This window comes from Gymnoscopelus microlampas, assembly GCF_963454915.1.
Source record: "Gymnoscopelus microlampas genome assembly, chromosome: 18".
Classification (NCBI taxonomy): domain Eukaryota; kingdom Metazoa; phylum Chordata; class Actinopteri; order Myctophiformes; family Myctophidae; genus Gymnoscopelus; species Gymnoscopelus microlampas.
Window position 1 is genome coordinate 27,017,564 of NC_139955.1, and position 18,658 is coordinate 27,036,221.

General features: G+C 43.7%; 4 protein-coding genes across 7 annotated transcripts in view; all 4 read right to left on the reverse strand.

Moving 5' to 3' along the window:
• The window catches only part of LOC311065416 (protocadherin alpha-C2-like), a gene marked incomplete at its 5' end in the record, with an annotated part of 173,695 nt that overhangs the window by 84,110 nt on the left and 70,927 nt on the right, over window positions 1-18,658 (reverse strand). The gene's annotated exons all lie outside the window — the stretch shown is intronic.
• LOC311033427 (protocadherin alpha-5-like) lies at window positions 121-2,544 on the reverse strand (the record flags this gene model as incomplete). Its single annotated transcript, XM_084040938.1, has 1 exon — window positions 121-2,544. One exon carries the CDS (start codon window positions 2,542-2,544, stop codon window positions 121-123), a length of 2,424 nt encoding a protein of 807 aa, XP_083897064.1.
• LOC311033428 (protocadherin alpha-2-like) lies at window positions 4,403-6,805 on the reverse strand (the record flags this gene model as incomplete). The annotated part of the gene is made up of 1 exon (XM_084040939.1): window positions 4,403-6,805. The coding sequence occupies one exon, from the start codon at window positions 6,803-6,805 to the stop codon at window positions 4,403-4,405; it is 2,403 nt and encodes an 800-aa protein (XP_083897065.1).
• Window positions 8,105-15,677, reverse strand: LOC311033429 (protocadherin alpha-8-like; the record flags this gene model as incomplete). Its single annotated transcript, XM_084040940.1, has 2 exons — window positions 8,105-9,408; window positions 14,585-15,677. The coding sequence occupies 2 exons, from the start codon at window positions 15,675-15,677 to the stop codon at window positions 8,105-8,107; spliced, it is 2,397 nt and encodes a 798-aa protein (XP_083897066.1).

Sequence of the window (18,658 nt, forward strand, 5' to 3'; positions counted from 1 at the left end):
TTCTGTTCAATATATTTCAGGTCGTGACAAGTATTAAATAACTAGAAACCAAAATACAACCCATTCAGACCACATAATGGAATGGAATATCAAATAGTGTTATAATACGATACTGCATATTTAGAATCTGTAGATTAGATGGAAACACATCGATGGTTGGCTTACCTTCTCTGTGTTAGGTAACGTTTGAGTCCGACTAAAAGTGTCCCCTCCATTGATACTTATCAGTTCAGCATCTCCAGGGGGAAACTGTGCAGGGAAAACTACTACGTCACTCTTCAGTGTGTCAGAGCTGAAACACACGTCATACTGCTGAGTAGATTTAGAGTAAGACCAGCTGCCATCAGGATGGGTGGTGATCATTGGGGCGCCATACCTGCTGAAACTGCTGTCTGTCCTGTGGCATTTGACAGCTATCAGACTGATGAGGCTCAGCAGAAAGATCACTGACACCGACACAATGGCGATCATTAAATACAGGTTTAAATCAGAGAAGCTCTCCTCCTTTATAGGTACATGTCTGAACTGAGTCTGAATGTCACCTGTATTTTCAACCACCACTACATCAATAGACACAGTAGCTGACAGGGAAGGTTCTCCGTTATCAGAAACTAACACTACTAAAGGGTGAGATTTCAGGTCATTGTCACTCATTCGCCTCTTAGTCCTGATTTCCCCGGTGCTGGTTCCGATTCGAAAGAGGTTTGTTCCTTTTGGTTCAGAGATGTGATAAGAAAGTAGTGCATTATAGCCAGAATCTGCATCTACAGCTCTGATTTTGGCCACAAAGTATCCAGCTTCAGCAGAATAAGGAATGTTCTCACTGTTAACAGAGCCATGTTCAGAATAGGGTGAGAGAATCCCCGGACTGTTGTCATTCTCATCCAGGATAAACACGTTCACAGTCACGTTGCTACAGAGCGGAGGAACACCAGAATCCGTGGCCTGAACTTTAAACTGGAATGTTTTTAATTCCTCATAGTTAAAAGACTGCAGGCTCACAATATCTCCCGTCTCTGAGTTGATGTTCACAACTGATGTTATTGGAATATTTTTTTGAGCAGAATCTAGTAACGCATAAGTTATTTTAGCATTTTTGTCAGAATCACGATCGAATGCACTAACTGAGAATATGGGATCTCCCGTTGGACTATTCTCTCTCACATAGATGTTAAACAATGACTGGGTAAAACTAGGTGCATTGTCATTCACATCAGCAACGTGGATACTAACAACACTAGAGCTGGAGAGAGGTGGTTTCCCTTCATCAGTAGCTGTGATGGTTATATTATACTGAGAAACATTCTCTCTATCAAGAGGTCCATTTACAACTACTGCATAATCATTTCTATAATTCAGCTGGAGCTTAAAAGGCACAGATCCAACTATTTTACAGTTTGTCTGCCCATTCTGCCCATTGTCTTTGTCGACTACATTCACCAGTCCAACAACTGTACCAAGGTCTGCATCCTCCTTTAACTGACTCATGAGTGAAGTCACATATATTTCTGGCGCATTATCGTTTACATCAACAACCTCAACTAAGACTTTTGAATAACCACTGCGAGGAGTAGCACCTTGATCTGTTGCCTGTACACGTATTTCAAATGCTGCGATTTCCTCATGATCTAAATGGTCTTTGACGACTATTTCACCGCTTTGTGAATTAATTCGGAACTTCTCCGCAGAGTTCACATTTCCACGTTTCATGAAGCTGTATATAATATCGCCATGTAACCCTACATCTGCATCTGTAGCATCGAGTTTTAATATTATTGTTCCTGAAGGCACGTTTTCATTAACACGGACCTTATAGAGCGGCTTCCCAAAAACAGGTGTGTTATCGTTAACATCTATTACATTGACTGTGACCTGTAAAGTGCCTGATCTGGAAGGTCTTCCTCCATCTATAGCGGTGAGCGTCAGTTTTATAACAGATTGTTTCTCTCGATCTAAAGCTTTCTGCAGCACTAACTCAGCGGACACGCTCTGCTCTCCTCCGCTCTGTACATCAAGAGAAAAATATTCATTCGGACTCAGCTTGTAGTTCTTTACCGAGTTACTACCAGTATCTGCATCATTGGCTGTTGGAAGAGGATATCTCTCTCCCGCCGACGAAGACTCGGAGATGTTAAACACATGAATTTGCTCCAAAAAAGCTGGTGCGTTATCATTTATGTCTAAAACATTCACCTCTATTTGGTAGAGATTAATAGGGTTATTCAATATGGCCTGTATCTTCAAAGTGCACTTTATAATATTAGGACAGAGCTCCTCCCTGTCAATTCTCGCGTCTACGAACAGAATCCCTGTTTTTAAATTAGCCTCGAAATATTTCTTACTGTAGCTAGAGACAATTCGAAGACCTCTCGACTCCAGTACATGTACACTGAGATTTAATTCCTTTGCCAGGTTGCCCAGAACCGTGCCTTTGTCCACCTCCTCGGACACAGAGTAGGATATCTGAGCCGTAGATCCATCGAATAAACAAAGGACTGTTACAAGAAGAATCACAAATATGTCGTGGTCTGTTCCGCGACCCATCGCTTATTAAGAGGGGGGGAAAAGTCTATATATCCAGATATTATTGAGCATTTAATCCCTGGTCATGTAGTACCTAATCCATGTCTTGTCCCTCTCCCTGCAGCTCTGATTCTGTCGCTACCAGCACCATGCAAAGGTTTCAGTTAACAAAGCAGTCAATGACGTTGTAATTAATTTATTCAGAGAGGTGGGGCTTCCCTATAGCCTTCAACTTTGCCTTTCCACGGTCTCAGGCGACACCGTGTGTTTGTTTAAAATGCAAGCTATCACAAAAGATATCACAAAATAAATGTCAGATAAAGAGAATACTACACAAAATGCAAACGTCAAAATATTGGCAAAATTTCTGTAGGCCTAATAGGCCTAAGACATGGTTGGATTGAACATTAACAGCCGCTTTAGTCACAGTAGCGTGTGTGTATGTGTATGTGTGTGTGTGTGTGTGTGTGTGTGTGTGTGTGTGTGTGTGTGTGTGTGTGTGTGTGTGTGTGTGTGTGTGTGTGTGTGTGTGTGTGTGTGTGTGCGTGCGTGTGCGTGCGCGTGCGCGTGCGTGTGTGTGTGCGTGTGCGTGTGTGTGTGTGTGTGTGTGTGTGATTTGCGGGCGGGCGCGTGCGCAAATTGCCATTGTTGCTCAAATAGCCCAAAAAAAAAACGTAAATCAAACTGTTTTGATCCAACGCCAGAAACTAATAAATATATCAAATGTGTTGCCTGGCAAGTATAAAGACAATAATGTGAAGCTGCTTGATTTTACATTGTAGCCTACCTTTTATAACTATTTGTGTTTCGTTTTGTCTATGACCAAGTGAACAAAACGCATTTCAGCACCACGGACAGCACCTAAATCACGGGTAGGTAAGTAGGTCGCCTACTTCGCCCATTCAATGGTCTAATAAAAGGTGATAATGTCCCATTCAATGCATTGATAGCATCCGAATCAGGTGATACCCTCAGGCCAATGCATTCTCACACCCGTCCCGTCAAACGGGTGACAGGAAGATACCATGCCACATCAAACGTTTGCCGTGTGGGCAGGTCCCATGAAGTCACTATAGGACAGGTTGAGAGTGAGAATATGTGAGAATATGTAGCCTATAGTCTTACAGTGAATGGTTTACAACCATATCAGAACCATGGACAGCACATCACCTTCAACAATTTGCCAATATTACAATTCAGCATTGTATACAAGAGGGGATATTGGTAGGTTTAACTACGATTGACAATGTGTAGACACCATATGCATTAGCCCAAATATTAAAGTGAAAGGAGCATTGTGTGGAGGGGTAGAAAATGGTTCAGCACCATGGACAGCGGTTAGATGCTGGGTTGTCAGGCAGTGACATTACGTTAAGGTTTTGCAAATCATGAATTTGCTGTTTATCAATGGCATAGATAAATTAACCACTTGAAACCTAGCATCTCTATTCTGGGAGCAAATATTCAGCAAAAATTGCCGCAACATTCAGCAAAAACTGCAGATCTACAAGCTCAAAACACGCCACAAGCATTTTTGAGCTTGTAGATCAGCTATTTTCAATGAAGACAGCCCACCTCAATAAACTTAGTATTAGTTCAAAGGGTTTAAGTGGTTAATTAATCACGAAAGTTCAAATCTAAGTCTAGGTATTAATACTATGTCATTAAAAGGGTCAGGAAAATGAACATTTAATGGTCATAAATTCGTCTAGCCCCGTTTAGAGAGAACACCATTCAGACCATAAAATAGAATAGAAAGCGATAGATCTGTATAGTTGAATGTAAACTATTATCTAATGGTGAAGGTTTTCCCATGTGTGTGTTTTACTGCAAAAAAAAATATTGATTAGCAACAGGAGTGGGAACAGGTTTCTTTGGGTTAGAGTATGAAAACAAATCTTACCGTTTCTTTACTGGGCAATGTTTGAGTCCGATTAAAAGTGTCCCCTCCATTGATACTTATCAGTTCAGCATCTCCAGGGGGAAACTGTGCAGGGAAAACCACTACGTCACTCTTCAGTGTGTCTGAACTGAAACACACGTCATACTGCTGAGTAGATTTAGAGTAAGACCAGCTCCCGTCAGGATGGGTGGTGATCATTGGGGCGCCGTACCTGCTGAAATTGCTATCTGTCCTGTGGCATTTGGCAGCTATTAAACCGATGAGGCTCAGTAGAAAAATAACGGATACTGACACAATTGCGATCAGTAAGTACAGGTTTAAATCTGAGAAGCTCTCCTCCTTCATTGGCACATGTCTGAATTGATTCTGGACGTCTCCTGTACTTTCAACCACCACTACATCTATAGATACAGTAGCTGACAGGGAGGGTTCTCCATTATCAGAAACTAACACCACCAACGGGTGAGTTTTCAAATCATTGTCACTCATTCGCCTCTTAGTTCTGATTTCTCCCGTGCTGGTTCCGATTCGAAACAGGTTGTTTCCCTTGGGCTCTGAGATTCGGTAAGAAAGCAGTGCATTGTAACCAGAGTCTGCATCTACAGCTCTGATCTTGGCCACAAAGTATCCAGCTTCAGCAGAATAAGGAATGTTCTCACTGTTAACGGAACCATGTTCAGAATAGGGTGATAGAATCCCAGGACTGTTGTCATTCTCATCCAGGATCAAAACATTCACAGTGACGTTACTACTGAGTGGAGGAACACCAGAGTCCGTGGCCTGAACTTTAAACTGGAACGTTTTTAATTCTTCATAGTTAAAACCCTGCAAGCTTACAATAGCTCCTGTCTCGGAATTAATATTTACCATTGAAGATAGTGCTGCACTTTTAGGAGAATTATTAATTAGTGAATATGTTGCCTTTGCGTTTTCATGTAAATCTGCATCAACCGCAGTCAGTGTATAAACAACAGCACCAATCGGACTATTCTCCTTCACATAGATATTAATAACATGTTCAGGGAAACGAGGAGGGTTGTCATTTACGTCAGAAACGTCAACAGTAATAACACTGGTGCTGAAGAGAGGCGGGATCCCTTCATCAGTAGCCATGAGAGTAATATTGTACTGAGAAGTGATCTCTCTGTCAAGCTGTCCATCAACTAATAAAGAATAATAGTTTTTGTAATTAGATTTCAATTTAAAAGGCACATGGCCAACGATCTTGCAATTTGTGATGCCGTTTTTGCCACCATCATTGTCAGTTATAGTTACCAAAGCGACAACTGTACCTATTTCAGCGTCTTCTTTCACTGGACTCATGAGCGATGACACTGATACTTCTGGGGAATTGTCATTTATATCAACGACTTCTATTAGAACTTTACCGTGCGCAATGCGAGGTGGTGTGCCTTTGTCTGTTGCTTGGACACGAATCTCGTACGCTTGGTTTTCCTCATAGTCGATATTTCCCTTGACAGAAATTTCACCAGTTTCTTCATTTAAAGAAAACGTGTCATAAGGGTTAAAACGTCCCCTTTCTGAAAACGAGTATACAAGTTGACTATTGACGCCATCATCTAAGTCAGTAGCACTCAGTGTCATTACCATCGTGCCAGTAATTGCATTTTCTATCACCTGGACTTTATAGAGAGGTTTGCTAAACAAAGGGGAATTGTCATTTACATCAATTACATTCACGATAATCTCTAATGTCCCGGATTTAGGTGGTTTACCTCCATCTACAGCGGTTAAGGTTAGTTTAATAGATGCCTGTTTCTCTCGGTCTAAAGATTTCTGCAACACTAACTCAGCAGACACACTCTGCTCTCCGCCGCTCTGTACATCAATGGAGAAATATTCATTCGGGCTCAGCTTGTAGCTTTTTATCGCATTACTGCCTATATCTGCATCATGAGCTAATGGCAGAGGATACCTCTCTCCAGGATATGATGACTCATACATTTCAATTGACTTAACGTCTTCTAAAAATGTTGGCGAATTGTCGTTAATGTCAAGAACGTTTACTTCAATACGATGAAGGTTACGAGGATTACTCACTATAGCTTCGATGTTTAAAGAGCACTTTACTGTATTCGGACACAGCTCCTCTCGATCTAATCTTTCGTTAACGTACAGAAATCCAGTTTTCAAATCAGCCTGAAAGTACGTATTTTTATATGTCGAATCAATCCGAAGATTCCTTGATTCTAGTTCCTGTACATTGAGGTTTAAGTCTTTGGCGAGGTTTCCCACTACTGTGCCTTTGTCCACCTCCTCGGAAATTGAATATGATATCTGAGCCACAGACCAGTCACAGTAACAAAGCAGGGCGACAAACAAAATCCCCAAATAACTCCTTTGATCCCGAGGAGCCATCGCTAGTTCAAACATCCACAACAAAAGATTCGAATGCACGTAATCACCCCTGTTGGTGAAACATTGCAGAAAATTTAAATAGATATCCAATCCCAATGCACCCGGAGTTGAAACATTTCTCGCTAGGGCTCCATTCGACTGTTTCCTCTTTACACAAAGCATTACTGGGTGATGACGCTTTTCTTATATCATTAACGGAGGAGGGGTTCTTGAGATTGGCCATACTGTGGTCTCTAGCGACACCAAGTGAAAATTCGACATACAATTTTAAATTGACTTCACAATAACAGGGATTATTATATTGCATGGCCCTATAATTCAGGAACAAATATATCGACTTGCCAACACAATGAATGGCTGTTTATTAAAACCCTGGAATTACAGTGTTTAGCAATTAAGTAGGGGTGACATTTTCATCGTTATTAAGGTGCTTATTATAGTGAAAATCAATGAACGGCATACTGCATAGTTAGAATATTGGTTTACATTGACGTAATTCTAATGGTCTCTTCTCCCCAACAGTTTTTTAATTAAATAATTAAAATAATATCTACAGTATACTGACATAATTTGGCTACAACCATATCAGTACCATGGACAGCGCATCGACTTCAAAAGTTGAACTGTTTCATTTCAAGGAACCCCAGTTTGATATGCATTAGGCCACGGACCCTCAGTTGATATGGTTTTTAATCTCTGGGACGCAATCTACACTGTAGAACACAGTGTTAATGTAACCAAGTGGACCAATACACTGTCGGAGTTACAACACTGTAGGGCCCTGGAACCCCCCCCCCCAAGGGGCCCTGAGGGTCCCCAGACCCCACTTTGAGAACCACTTTAATAGATAACAGATTGTTTCTATCTATATCAAATCGAAAACAGTCTATTTTGGAACAACATATTCTTTGTTTGGAAAATAGAAAAGGAAGTTAACCTTTCAGGACCTTGGACAGCACTGCATTACTGCAATACAGCCACTGCAGTCTGTTATGAGTCATGATACTGTTGTTTAGACTAGTGAATCATGAATTTTAATTCATGACAATTCATTAATGACACCTTTTATGTTTGATAATGGTAAGCTCTTACTTCATGTGAAGGAAAAACAGAGCGCCTTGACCACGAAAAAAAGGAAATGGACAGATTACTAGTGGATATCAACCGTAAATAATGCACAATAAAAGAAAAGTGTATTTAAGATTATTTGAAACACATAGGCTTATTCAATAAGATTGAGACATTTAGCAAAAATAGCACTTGATGAGCTGGGGGGGGGGGGGGGGGGGGGAAATAAGATCAAGCTCTTACCTTTTCTTTATTGGGTAACGTTTGAGTCCTACTAAAAGTGTCCCCTCCATTGATACTTATAAGTTCAGCATCTACAGGTGGAAACTGCGCAGGGAAAACTACTACGTCACTCTTCAGTGTGTCTGAGCTGAAACACACGTCATACTGCTGAGTAGATTTAGAGTAAGACCAGCTCCCGTCAGGATGGGTGGTGATCATCGGGGTGCCATACCTGCTGAAACTGCTGTCTGTCCTTTGGCATTTGACAGCTATTAAACTGATGAGACTCAGTAGAAAGATCACTGACACCGATACAATAGCGATGAGTAAATACAGGTTTAAATCAGAGAAGCTCTCTTCCTTTATCGGAACGTGTCTGAATTGAGTATGCACGTCTCCCGTACTTTCAACCACCACTACATCAATAGACACAGTAGCTGACAGGGAGGGTTCTCCGTTATCAGAAACTAACACCACTAAAGGGTGAGTTTTCAGGTCATTGTCACTCATCCGCCTTTTAGTCCTGATTTCTCCAGTGCTGGTTCCGATTCGGAAGAGGTTGTTTGACTTTGGTTCAGAGATGTGATAAGAAAGCAGTGCATTATAACCAGAGTCTGCGTCCACAGCTCTGATCTTGGCCACAAAGTATCCAGCTTCAGCAGAATATGGAATGTTCTCATTGTTAACAGAGCTGTGTTCAGAATAGGGAGCCAGAATCCCTGGACTGTTGTCATTCTCATCCAGAATAAAAACGTTCACAGTCACATTGCTACAGAGGGGAGGAACACCAGAATCTGTTGCCTGAACTTTGAACTGGAACATTTTAAACTCCTCATAGTTAAATGACTGCATGCTGACTATGTCTCCTGTCTCTGGGTTGATATTCACCAATGTAGACAGTGGTACAATATTGCTACTGCTATCTAATAAAGAATAGCTTATATGTCCATTTTCATTGCTATCAAAGTCAACAGCAGATACTGTTTTAATAACGGCTCCTACTCGACCGTTCTCCTTTACATAAACACGAATGGCCGGTTCTGAGAAACTAGGCGCATTGTCATTGACATCAGAAACGTGTACTTCAACAACACTGCTGCTGGAGAGAGGGGGTGTACCTTCGTCGATGGCTAATATGGTGAGGTTGTACTGGGGCGTGCTCTCTCTATCAAGGTGCCCATCAATCACTAAAGAATAATAATTGTTATAATTGGTCTCTAATTTGAATGGTACCTCATTTGTGATTTGGCATTTTACCTGTCCGTTTTTGCCTCCATCTCTATCGAGAATTGACACTAAAGCAACTGCAGTTCCTAGTTTGGCATTGTACGGATTTTACCAAAACATGGCCTATGTCTGTCCTATCTTGGGAGTGTGATCCCTCCGTAATAGGGCTCGATGGTCAGAGGTTTTAGGTATTAATTACTCAACGATTACCCTACAATAATAAACCACACAAAAGAGGACGTGTCTTTTTGCTTCTTTATGCCTTTCACGCTCACAATCACACACAATACAATAAAACCCTGAATACTAACACTGAGAAGAAACTCCTAAAGTGCCAGTCTGCGTTTATGGGCGGCTAGCTTTAGCCTAGTAACAAGTAAACACGCTCCCTTTGTTCACGGTGGTAGTCGTTGTAGGTTTAGCAGGTAATTTAACTGAAATAGAAATGTAAAACCACATAAGCACCTTATTAAGAGCATAACATGCTACGGAAACCAAAACTTGTATTGATGGAACATTTGGTACAACTTTACACTATATTTGCATGTTTATAACTCCGTACGTACCATTTCCCCCTCCGATCTCCATCGACCTTTTTTCACACTGGCAATAACAAGTTTGGCGCATGCGTATCAGCCCCGTACGGCGCAACTAAACAGTGTTACCATATCCGCTAGATGGCACTAACTTTCCATGCATTACACGGTTATAACACTGAAAGTTTCACACCTCCCATTTGGGCTGTGTTGTAAACAACAGGCCACACATACTGTAGCCAACATGCACAATGTAAAAAAGTATTAAATAATTACTGTTATAAATAGACTCAAAGAGGTCTCGCAAATAAATAACTAAGGTGGTTACAACGAATAAAAAAGCACCTTAATTTTACTTAAGGAGGTCAGCACCACCGCCTCGCTCCTAACTGAGTGTTGGATTTGCCCTTTAACCACTCAGCGCCCTCAAGGGATACCCGTTAACTATAAATACAATGCACACAACACACACAAGTCTTTAGCTTTTTTGTTTGGGTACCCTTCAAGAGGACTTATCAACCTGTTGTTGATCTTCCGCCGGAATGAGGACCACCAGCCTCCGCACGTCACGATGAAGGATGGTTGATTGCCACGACACCTCGTCCTTCTTCACCTGGGACCAGCTGATGGGTGCGCTCGGACAAGTCCGCACCTTGACGTCCCTTACGACACCCCGGCCATCTGGAACCGCTACAATGACACGACCCAGCCGGAATCGTCCTCTCAGAGCGTTCTGGTCCGCCACCCACACGACGTCGCCGACAGCCACGTTCCGGGACGACACGTGCCACTTCTGCCTGACGAACAGGTGTGGACCTGCCAGCTGACTCCACCTTTTCCAGAACTTATCCACTTCCAGTTGTACCGCCCGCAGCCGACTGAAAGGGTAATCAGGGAAGTCGAAACCCCGGGTATCTCCCTCGGGGTCCACTCGCCCTAACAGAAGCGAGTTTGGTGTGATGATGTCCACGGACTCCTCCTGGAGCTGAGTCCGGGCACCAATCGGTCTCTCGTTAGAGAGGTTAGCAGCGAGGAAAAGCAGAGTCTGGAATTCCAACGTCGTCAGGTCGTCAGTCCCTCCCACACTGCTCAGTGCTCTCTTTATGATGCGGACAGCTGCCTCTGCTGCCCCGTTGCGGTGCGGTGAATCTGCTGGACTAAACTTCCACGCCCAGTCGATTCCAGTCACAGCCGCTCTGTGTTGGACCACATCTTTATTTATGGCCGCAAGGAACGTGTAGAGGTCCTCCAGTGCAGGTCTTGCCCCTACAAAATTGGTCCCCATGTCAGACCATAGCTTGCGTGGATGGCCTCTCAGAGCAGTGAATCGCTGGAAGGTCTGAAGAAAGCCCTCAGTTGACAGGTCAACGACCAAGTCCGCGTGAATGGACCGCGAGGCCATGCAACTGAAAACCACACCCCAGACTTTCTTCTTGACGCGATTCCTCACCGAGTCCCTCACTGTGTATGGCCCGAACAAATCCAAGGCAGTGTACTCAAATGGACGTGCAGGGTTTGTACGCTCCACCGGGAGATCACCCATGATCTGAGTACTTAACTCAGCTCTCCTCTTCCGGCACTCCAAACATTTGTCTATCACCCTGCGCACAACTCGCGGGCCCTGCACAATCCACGCCTTCCCCCTTATCCGCAGGATTGTCCCAGCAACTCCCTCATGGTTGATGTTGTGAGCCTCCTCGGCCAAGAGGGTGCCGAGCCGCGCTCCATACGGGATCAGGGGAATACCACCGCTCTTGCTCGCGGTTTGGATGCGACCGCGGCACAACCACAGGCCTGTAGCCTGATCTTTCCCCACCACCAAGCGATTAAGGGTAGTTGAGGGGAACGATACACCTGCTTGGGCAGCAAGACACAAGTCCATGAAAGCTGCCTCGCGCTCCTTGGCCAACAGTACAGCCCCCCGTTGTACACGATGGTTGGTTTTGCTGCGCAACATATAAAGGAATCTGCGCACATAGCCCACAACCCCACAGAAGAACGACAGAGAGCAGTCCTTCGTCAAGTCCACTTGATCGACGAGCCCCGTGCCCCACAACTTCTGTCTTCCGTCGTCAGGCACTGCAGCCGCAGATCCCCCGCCTGTTCCTGGAGTAGGCCCCGTGTCACTGACTGTCGACAACCCTTTGTCGATGACCGGCAAAGCAACTTTGTCACTGCCCTGGTGTTGTCGTAATGCCTGGGCCCTGGTGGTGACTGCAGAGAACGCCTTTCGTTGTAGCGTCCTCACCTCCTCCCTTGATGCTGCAGCTACTTCCGCAGCGGATTTTATGGGCCATTCTCCCAGTGGTTTGGTCAGGAATGCTGGACCGTTCTGCCATACAGAGTCCTTGTCCAGCTGCTCGGGAGAACACCCATCTCTGGTGACGAGGTCAGCTATGTTGTCTTTCTCGGAGACCCACCACCAATCTGTCACCGGCCCCGCCTTCTGGATCTCTCCCACCCGGTTGGCAAAGAAAGTTTGGAAGCCATAGCTGTCACGTTGTATGGCTCCCAACACCGTCTGGCTGTCGATTAGGTGAAACCATCTGTCAATCTCCAAACGGCCTTGCTTCTCAATGAACTTTCTAAGCCGGGAGGCAAAGACAGCCCCGCAGATCTCCGCCTTTACAGCGTCGCCTTTTTGGTCTAGTGGAGCCAATTTGGCCTTTGACTCCACCAAACGCACCTTGGTCCCGCTCTTAGTTTCCCAGCGAAGGTACATGACAGCACCATAAGACTCCGAGCTCCCATCGGAGAATGTAACTCCCCAGGGTTTGCCCACCCAGCCGGGAGGCGTAATACATCTGGGGAAGGTGACTGAACTCAAACAGGCATATTCCCGAAATAAGACGATTGCCTTCCGTCGCAGCTCGTCAGGTAGCGGATCATCCCAAGTGTCCTTGACTAATTGCCCGGCCGCCTGAAACGCTTTCCTTACTAAAATTACACCCTTCTGCTTCATAGGCGTAGCGAGGCCGATGGGGTCATAGAGACCCGCCACCTGACTCAGCAGCACACGGCGTGTGAGAGGGTCTGGTGTCTTTTCCTCCACCTCCTCTTCGGCGAGGTCCTCCTCGACCCGCATTTTCCTTTTTCTTGTGGAGAAATTGACCCCAACCATGATGAATAGCCTGTCCTCTCCAACATGGTAACCCACCCCCAAGGCTTTGTTGTCCTCTTCCCGCAATTGGTTTGGTAACAACAATGTCTCTGGCTTGGCAGGTCCTTCCTCTCCCCTCCCACTGTGGCCAGACCGCACCCAGGGTTTCAGACGGAACCCCCCAGCTGCCAGAATGGTCGTGACCCCCTCCAGAATCACACTTAGTCTTTCAGGGTCATTGTGGGAAGCAAATAAATCATCGACATATGCGTTGTCAACGATGATGCTCTTCTCCTCCGCCCGATCGCTGAACTGAGGCAAGCTGGCTGTCTCTCGCATAGCCACCTGCGCGATGCAGCCTGACGGCCTGTCTCCCATGTTGACCCTCACCACAGCGTAGTCCCTGATCTCCTCTGCTGGTGAGTCCCTCCAGAGGAACCGGTGAAGGTGCACCTCCCTCTCCTCCAACCACACAGAGTTATACATCTTGGAGATGTCTCCGATGGCGGCGTGCTCCCCTTCCCGGAACCGCAGCAGCACGGCACGAATGGGGTTCAAGACGTCCGGGCCCTTGAGCAAAATACTGTTCATACTCACGCCCTCAAACTCCTGACTGCTGTCCCACACAATCCGAACTGGTGTGGAGGTGGAGTGAGGGTTTGGAGCAACAAGGTGGTTGATCCACCACACAGCTCCGTTCCATCTGTCCATTTCAACCTGCGACAGTAGAACAGCAGCCCCCCTGTCTAGCATGTCATGCATCTGTCCTTTGTAGGCCTTGCTTCAAACCGATCGTCCGTCCCGGTCCACCTCCATGCAGCGAGGATAGCACTGGCTCTCGTCCGACCCGTCGTGGTTCTAAGCACCCTAACAAAGACGACGCTAGCCTAGCGTTAGCTTCGTCGTGCAGACTGGCTTCTATATATCACGTACATATTACTTTTCTGTGTCTCACTCCCACAAGACACAGATGTAAAATAACCGCTGGTTATACCAGGATGTTAAATTACTGTACGGATTTTACCAAAACAGGCCTATGTCTGTCCTATCTTGGGAGTGTGATCCCTCCGTAATAGGGCTCGATGGTCAGAGGTTTTAGGTATTAATTACTCAACGATTACCCTACAATAATAAACCACACAAAAGAGGACGTGTCTTTTTGCTTCTTTATGCCTTTCACGCTCACAATCACACACAATACAATAAAACCCTGAATACTAACACTGAGAAGAAACTCCTAAAGTGCCAGTCTGCGTTTATGGGCGGCTAGCTTTAGCCTAGTAACAAGTAAACACGCTCCCTTTGTTCACGGTGGTAGTCGTTGTAGGTTTAGCAGGTAATTTAACTGAAATAGAAATGTAAAACCACATAAGCACCTTATTAAGAGCATAACATGCTACGGAAACCAAAACTTGTATTGATGGAACATTTGGTACAACTTTACACTATATTTGCATGTTTATAACTCCGTACGTACCATTTCCCCCTCCGATCTCCATCGACCTTTTTTCACACTGGCAATAACAAGTTTGGCGCATGCGTATCAGCCCCGTACGGCGCAACTAAACAGTGTTACCATATCCGCTAGATGGCACTAACTTTCCATGCATTACACGGTTATAACACTGAAAGTTTCACAGGCATCTTCCTTCACTGTTTTTAGCAGTGATGTCACTTTGATGTCGGGAGCATTATCATTAACATCCACTACCTCTATAAGCACTTTACATTGTGCTGCCAATGGAGGCTGGCCTTTGTCACTGGCCTGCACGCGGATCTCAAATGCCGGGGTTTCCTCAAAGTCAATTTTTCCTTTAATACTTAATAGTCCCGTTTCGTTGTTAATTTCAAATATTTTCAGAATGTGATCTTGGTCTTTTGCACTTAAAGAATATGATATCTCCCCGTTTGATCCCTCATCGGCGTCTGTTGCGGTTAAAATCAACACACTCGTGCCAAGTGCTACATTTTCTGTGATAGTTGCTTTATAAAGTGATTTAGCAAATACTGGAATGTTATCATTAGTGTCCAAAACATAAATAATTATTTCGGATGTTCCCGATTTCGAAGGCATCCCCCCATCTACAGCGGTCAGTGTGAGTTTAATCAGAGGCTGCTTTTCTCGGTCTAAAGCTTTCTGCAACACTATTTCAGCAGACACGCTCTCTCCTTTGTGCACCGCTAAAGAAAAATGTTCATTGGCGTTCAACTTATATGTGCTAATATCATTTTTCCCTACATCCGTATCGTATGCTGATAGCACAAGGAATTTGGCCCCTGGCAATAGGCTCTCGGCTACGTCAATACTTTGTGACTTGGCAGTGAATGATGGATAATTATCATTAACATCAACAACATTAATTTCAATACGATAAAGCTTTAAAGGGTCATTAATGACAGCCTCTACATTTATTGTGCATTTTGTAGCCTTCGCACATAGCTCCTCTCTGTCTATTCTGTCGTTGACATACAGAGAACCAGTTTTTAGATTTACCTCGAAATATCTTTTCTGTTCTCCAGTAACTATCTGAAACATGCGAGACTCCAAATCCTGTACACTGAGGTTAAGATCCTTGGCGATATTTCCAACATTAGTCCCCGGGTTTACCTCCTCAGAGACGGAATAAGACAGCTGCCCCGACACCGTTTCCCAATAATATTCGAGCAACACCAGCACCAGATATGTCACAATAGAGGTCCTTCCTCTTGGTAAAGACATAATTCCATTCAACATGAATAAAACATAGATCCAAATATAGATGAATCCGTCGATAAGCCAAGAATCCAATGCAGCTAAATAATATTTGAATCGCAGAAGGGTTGGCTCTCGTTTCTTCTAGCGCAGGGTCTCATAACAAAGCCCAGGGAAAATTACGTCCAAAGACTGAATATGGGAGGGGCGTATATGCAAAATAATCTCTCAATGTTACGGTCTACAGTGTCGCCACGTGGACATTTGAAATAACCACAGCCATTTGAAGTTTCACACCGCACTAAATTAGTAGGCTTCATATCCTGAATTCTAATCTCTGAAAAGCCACACAAAAACCACGGAATTACTGTACATGAATGATTTATAATATAAATGATTCATGTACAGTAATTCATATAATTATCAGTCTTACAATATACATTTTATATTGTAAGACTGATAATTATATGAATGCCACGCAGTGGATTGACACTGCCAGCGAAACTAAATTCAGTATGATTAATGTAATATTTAAAATTTTAATGTAAAAGTATAAAAGCGTGTGGATTTTACCTTTTTGAAACAAGCAACAATACATCGAGATTGAATAAATATTTTTAAGTTTTATACAACTTTTGAGGGATGGTTAAGGACCATAAGAATCTGTCAAATGACCAAACCACTGCCAGTAAGCGTTCATGACATCATACCATTCCTGCTTGACAGTGTGTGTACCTTGAAAAAGCAACCCGATCGTCAAAAGATTATGCTAATTATAGAAAACTATATGTGGTCATTGCATGTAGTCAGAGTCTGAGTTGGAAATGACTTGAATGGCAATACTGAATTCATTTAATCAGTCAAAAGGCCTTCAGCACCATGGACAGTTATAGTCCCCACTGAAACTAATGTTAGGCTATTAGTGGGGCATATTAAGTCAATATTCCATCAGAATCTTTCACTTGGTGATACAAGCACCAAAATTGGCACAAATGATGTCCAGGATGTACTATCTAAGAAAAGTACGAGATCCAGCTGACAATCCAAGATGGCCGCCAGTTTTCAAGATGGCCGGCTCATCAAATGCAAAATAAATGTTTTTTGAAGTAAAACTTGAATGAACACAAATGTATTAATGATCCAAACATCAAAATGAATGTATTCTGACTGGAAGAACTCAATAGTGTCAATTGAATTCCAATATGGCCGCCAGTTTTCAAGATGGCGGTTATTACGTGACTCAAAATGAGCATTTTCGGAAGCTGTCTGATCACAGATATTGCATTAAGTTGAAGGGAAACATCCATGATCATTCATTGAAATGCTGTGGTCAAGCTCTATTGGTTTGTCATTTTTTATAAGAGTGATGTCAAAGCACAACCCGGGCACACTGGTGACATCACTGCTGTGAGACTCAGCATGGGGTTCAGTGTCGGCTTGTAGTGTACTAGCTGTAGGTGTAGTTTACTAACTGTTGTAGTGGTGTACTCATTGTAGTTTGTACTGTAGTATACGTTAATGTCCCAAATGCTAATAAGCCCCTGTATATATCTCAACTACAAGTTTAGTTTGTTGTAGTATTGTAGTTAGATTGCCGCACCTGAATTGACAGGATGTGCCAGCGCGGGAGACAAACAAACTCATCAGCCTTGAAGGCTTAAGTCCTTGCAACCACGAAGAAGCTGACTCCAGCATCTTCACACATGCTCTCCATGCAGCCAAGCAACAAATGAAGTCTGTGTTGATTGAGGCATGCAACACAGATATTCTTGTTGTTGCAGTCAGTGCAGGCTTAGAAATGATGTGGGTATAATTTGGCCAGGGTCAGTCCATTAGGTGATTGCCAATTCATGATATGGTAGTAATTGTTGGCCCAGAGAAATCCAGTGGCATGCTGTCCTTCCACGCCAGTGGAAAGACAGTTGTGTCAGCTTTTCATGGTAAAGGCAAGAAAACTGCATGTCAGGCAACAGTGTGCAAAATGCAAACTGAAAGCCCTGCCAACTGTGGCTGGCAAAAAGATGGAGAGGTCTGGACAATCCCTCCACCTATTGTTCAGACTTGTGAGCAGTTGACAAAATGTGTCTAAAAGACTGAATCCCGAGGACGATGCAAATGCTACCACTTCATGCTTAAGTGTACACAGTTGTGTGTCTGCAAATGTGAGGACTAAAAGAATAACCAAACTGTTACGGTTTGGTTCCATATGACCAAAGTGCAGTCCAGTCCAGTCCAGTCCAGCATAATACAGTACAGTCCAGTACAGTACTACAGTCCAATACAGTACAGTCCAGTATAATACAGTCCAGTCCAGTCCAGTAAAGCACAGTACAGTGCCGTACAGTGCAGTACAGTATAATACAGTGCCGTACAGTGCCGTACAGTACAGCACAGCACAGTACAGTATAGTACAGCACAGCACAGCACAGCACAGCACAGCATTTGTATCATCATAATATCCAATAATTAAAATTTTGTAAATGCAGAATTGGATTTCACATACTCAAAAACATATATTTGGATGTATAGACCATCAAAATAGGATTATTCAATCAAAATATAGTTCAAACACCATTTAAAACCACTTCGAATGGCGGCCATCTTGAAAAATGGCGGCCATATTGTTTTTTCAAGTGGATCTCGTACTTTTCTGAGAGAGTAGGTTCTGAAGCACTTGTGTGCCAAATTTGGTGCTTGTATCACCAAGTGAAAGATCGTTTCAGCAATCTGCTCCACTATATGCTCCAAAGCGCTTCGTGGTGTCTTTCTCTAAACTATAGACACGACAGAAGCAGACATGGAATGCAACATATAATGCTATTCTTAGCGTTAACCTTCCTGACATAACATGACGGTTATATGGTGTTAATTGGGAGCACCCTTTTTGGATTCATCATCATAAAGTAGGTCTATGTATACGTTTTTGGAAGGATATTGTGAAAATGATGTAAGCCTAAGTCAAAAGTGCATCAGCAGCCAAATCAATTCCTTAACCGTTTTAGTAGTAA